At 44.3% G+C, this 4512-nt stretch overlaps 1 protein-coding gene across 1 annotated transcript; it reads right to left on the reverse strand.

Moving 5' to 3' along the window:
* Positions 1-1066: 1066 nt before the first annotated feature.
* LOC109891171 (PAK4-inhibitor inka1) lies at positions 1067-4512 on the reverse strand. The gene is made up of 3 exons (XM_020483509.1): positions 4359-4512; positions 4218-4255; positions 1067-2186 (listed from the first exon to the last, which is right to left on the reverse strand). Exons 2-3 carry the CDS (start codon positions 4218-4220, stop codon positions 1212-1214), a joined length of 978 nt encoding a protein of 325 aa, XP_020339098.1. The 5' UTR covers positions 4221-4255; positions 4359-4512; the 3' UTR covers positions 1067-1211.

Raw genomic sequence — 4512 nt, forward strand, 5'->3', positions numbered from 1 at the left:
TGATGAAAACAAGGACGTGAAACGGCTAGCTAGTTAGCGTGGTGCTCGCTAATAGTGACGTTACTCGCTCTGAGACCTTGAAGTAGTTGGTCCCCTTGCTCTGCAAGGGCCGTGGCTTTTGTGGAGCGATAGGTAACGATGCTTTGAAGGTGAATGTAGTCTGTGTGCAGAGGGTCCCTGGGACGAGGAGAGGGATGGAAGCTATACTGTTACAGTTACATAATAAGTTGCATTGACTCCGTGTGCAATAACAGTGTTTAAAATGATTTTTGAATGACTACCTCATTTCTGTACCCCACACATACACATCTGTAAAGTCCCCCAGTCGAGCAGTGATTTCAAACACACGTTCAAACACAAAGACCATGGGGGGTTTCCAAAGCCTCACAAAGAAGGGCACCTATTGGTAGATGGGTAAAAAAAAAATGGGAAAAAAAAGACATTGAATATTTTGAGCATAGTGAAGTTATTAATTACACTTGGGATGGTGTATTACACCCAGTCACTACAAAGATACAGGCGTCCTTCCTAACTCCGTTGCGGGAGAGGATTCACCTTCCAGCAGGATAACCTTAAACACAAGGCCAAGTCTACACTGGAGTTGCTTACCAAGAAGACAGTGAATGTTCCTGAGTGGCCGAGTTAAAATTGTTACTTAAATATACTTGAAAAATCTATGGCAAGACCTGAAAATGGTTGTCTAGCGATGATCAACAACCAATTTGACAGAGCTTAAAATGAATATTTGGGCAAATGTTGCACAATCCAGGTGACTTAGAGACTTACCCAGAAAAACTCACAGCTGTAATCACTGCCAAAGGTGCTTCAACAAATTATTGACTCAGGGTTGTGAATACTTATGTAAATGAGATATTTCTGCATTTCATTTTGAGTAAATTGCACAAAAATGTAAATACATGTTTTCACTTTGTCTTTATGGGGTATTGTCTGTAGATGGCTAAAAAACAACAGCAATTTCATCCACTGTAAGTCAAAGGGATATGAATACTTTCTGAAGGCAATGTATTTTCTATGAAAAAAAACATAGCTAATGACACAACAAATATTTCCAATTTCAAATAATACAATGTTTTATTTTTGGCAGCTTATAGTCAGAACATAGTGATACCAGTTTTAAAAATATTGTGAAACATATTCATTGTTTATTGTCTATTGTTCAGAATGAGAGTCTGTTAGTGGCTGACCTGGAGTCAGATGTAGCCAATGATGTCATTACAGATAATAGGCTGTCTGCTGCCAGTCTGCATGAGGGCAGTGAATTGATAGAAGTCTGTGTCTAGATCATGAAGGCCAGAGTGGGACTGGTGGAAGAAGGGGGACTGGCGCGGGGCAGGGGCCTGCACCCCTAGGGGGCAGGAGAGTCGCTTGGGGGCCATAGCTGTCCGACTCACACGAGAAGAAGAATCTGAGGACCTCATCCTCACCCTCTCCTCTACACTCTTTGACATGCCAGCTATTTTCCGCCTCATGTTGACCAAGAAGCCTCGAGCCAGTCTGCACCCAGAGCTGGGCTTCAGTTCTGCTGGTTCGGGGAAGTCCGGTAGGTCCATCCAGTTCTGTATGAGGTCAGCAAAGCTGTTGTCCCCCAGTACCAGAGGTTGTCTGTTCCGTCCCCGCGTCAGCAGCGATGTGGTCCAGTCCTCAGGGTCATTGGCCTCGAATGAGGTCCAACTCTCCAGGGATGCGTCTGATGTGGATTTGGGTCGGACCCGGCCACTGGGGGCCAGGTTGGTGCGGAGGCAGGCAGAGGAGGACACCCGTACATTCCTGGTCCTCCTGAGCACCACGCCCTCGTCCTGCCAGGAAGCCTCAGAGTAGCCAGAGTCAAACTCCAGACTTTTCTCACTACTGGGGGAGGTCAGACCCAGGCCAAGGCCCAGACCCAGCCGGCTGCCTGCATCCTCCTCCTCCTCCAGAGGACTGGCCAGACAGCAGGCTGAGTCATAGGTGCTGGCCGTACTAGCGTCAGAGATGCGCAGACGGGTACGGCGCTCCAGCTGAAGTGCCCTCCGATAGCAGGCTCGTGCCACTGCAGAGCGGTGGGCAGGGGTGATTGCAGGGGCAGCAGCAGGGCAGGTCCTTCTAAAGTGCTTCAGGTCCTGCAGAGACCTCATCATGTAGTGCATCTGGTCCCGCAGGCAGCCTCCAGAGTCGCGCAGACACAGCTGGGAGGGACAGAGAGTACACAGAGTCAGACACAGGCTGGTACACACACACTATGACACATTACTATGTTCACTTAAAGAAAACAAAGTCAGTGGTTGAGTGCTATTCTTTTGTTGTTGCAAATATTTTTTATTAAGGCGGTGAATACAAAATGATATAATGCATGTTGTAAATAATGTCCAGCCTGCAGCAGATGTTTGATAGACTGAACATTCTTTATGAAGTCTGGTGAACTCTTTCTAAGAAGCACACTGCATTTGTTGGTGACTCTAATAGAGACCGGCTCTGTCGGACAGGCTCAGACTTGCTGATTGGGTGACTGCTGCTACGTTTCAACTGTATGAAAGAGCTACACCTCTTCTCTAATGTTGAACTTTCACAGCAACACACAGCCACAATAAAACATGCCCTACCTGTCCTGCTGCATCACACCACACTTGAGCAGTTTTCATATAGATCCACCCACACCAAATGTAATATCAAAGTTACCTCCCACCACACCTACTGTACGTTCATTTACTTCACCACACCTGTGCCTAAATGTATGTAACACAACCATCACCCGGCCACACCATAATGTATTTGAGGTTTTATTTTAACAATATTAAACAACAAGTCTCCCTTCTTCCTAACACTGCAATATAAAGGCTGAAGTCTTATGGAAATGATGGCTACTTTTCTGTAGGGGGATTGAGGTTTCTCTGATGTAGTTCAAGGCACAGGATGTAGGTATAATGGTGTGTGTCTCCTTAAGTGTGCTGTGTGCCTGCATATGAAAGTCAGCTGTGACATACTAAAGACCATATGCTCTAATTTCCTCTCCCTCTGATTCACAGGGACCCACTCTGATTGGTCCAAACCAACCAGTGAGCAGCGTCGGCTTACACTCAAAATCAAACAGGGTTGACCGAGCATAAAAGTGTGTGAACCACACAACATTACCTCTGAAGGAAAAAGGTGGGCTACAAAACATACACAACAAAACACACACACACTGATACTTGAAAAAGTGGGATCGAAGAGTAAATCATGTGGCCCTGGAAGAGATTGGAACTGTTAGTTAAAAATAAAACACTGAGAGGATCCATTAACTCTTTTTCATGTCAGTGATAATACCATATGACAGTACCAAATGGCATTACAATTGTCATGATGGCATGTGACCTTCACCTTCAAGCCCTTTATGGGGGGAGGGGGGGGGGGGGGGGGGCTGATCTGACAATGAGGTGAGAAATGTTTAGCAGACCAGAGGAGGAGAGACATGAAGCCCTCTGAGACACAGGTTAATGTGCCAAGACCTTCAGCCTCTGTTTGCTCTCATGACAACACTATTAGATGCAACAGGAACTGGAGTCCGCAGCCACAACACAGGTTGTGTGGTGCTCTCATAAAGACACACCACTGCCTATAAAAGTCTGACTTAGATGAAACATTATAATTTAGCTATAGTATAATAAACTTCCTGCAGGGATGCAAAAACATGTGTCCAAAAAGGACAAAGTGATTAAACACCATATCTACTTTCAAGAGTAAAGTTATATACAACTAGGAAGGAAATGATGATGGAGCCCTTTCCATACAGAGAACATTTAAATCATCTCTAGCAAATTAAACAACCATATGCCTCCTAAATTTAGAACACATTTACAAACGGCTATTTCTTTGTTTACCCGAAACATGGCATAGCCTGCAGCGGATAGCACCACTCAGGCATTTGGGCATGGGCATCTATAGTCATTATGCGGGACAACGTCGTCTGTGGACAGAGCGTTGCCCTGCAGATGTTGTCCCCGTCTGCTGGTGTATAACGTCATTATTTCAGGGACTGACAGTTAATTTAGCGTTTATAAATTAATTGCGCCTATTTAATTTCAAATGTGGCAGGCCTGTCGTTTATCTAATTAATTGTCGTTTTACGCACAGAATAATGTCAATTTGATAAGACTGTGCATAAAACAATGCCATTGTCCACTACTGTACTGTATTGCATGATAATCTATGCTTAGGTTACAGAAGGGAAAAATACTTACCATTTTATTTATTTCAGCATCACCGTGACAATTAACTCCTAAAATAGAAAAAAGAGGAGATTAATTTCTGTACGTTTTAGTCTAGAAGTATAGTAAGAGCAAACTCCTTCAGAATTGTATAATTAGTCTGTTGATACTCACATTTGATATGGCACGTTGAATCCAGTTTGACATTAATCCCTAAAGGGTTGATGTCTTCCCATAAAGTAAATTTTGCGCACAGCTGTTGGTATGAATCCTCGTGACTGAAGGCGCACGGTGAACTTGTAGTGATTTTATCTGTTTCGTTTTCTCC

This window comes from Oncorhynchus kisutch, linkage group LG5 (assembly GCF_002021735.2).
Source record: "Oncorhynchus kisutch isolate 150728-3 linkage group LG5, Okis_V2, whole genome shotgun sequence".
In the NCBI taxonomy this organism is placed as follows: domain Eukaryota; kingdom Metazoa; phylum Chordata; class Actinopteri; order Salmoniformes; family Salmonidae; genus Oncorhynchus; species Oncorhynchus kisutch.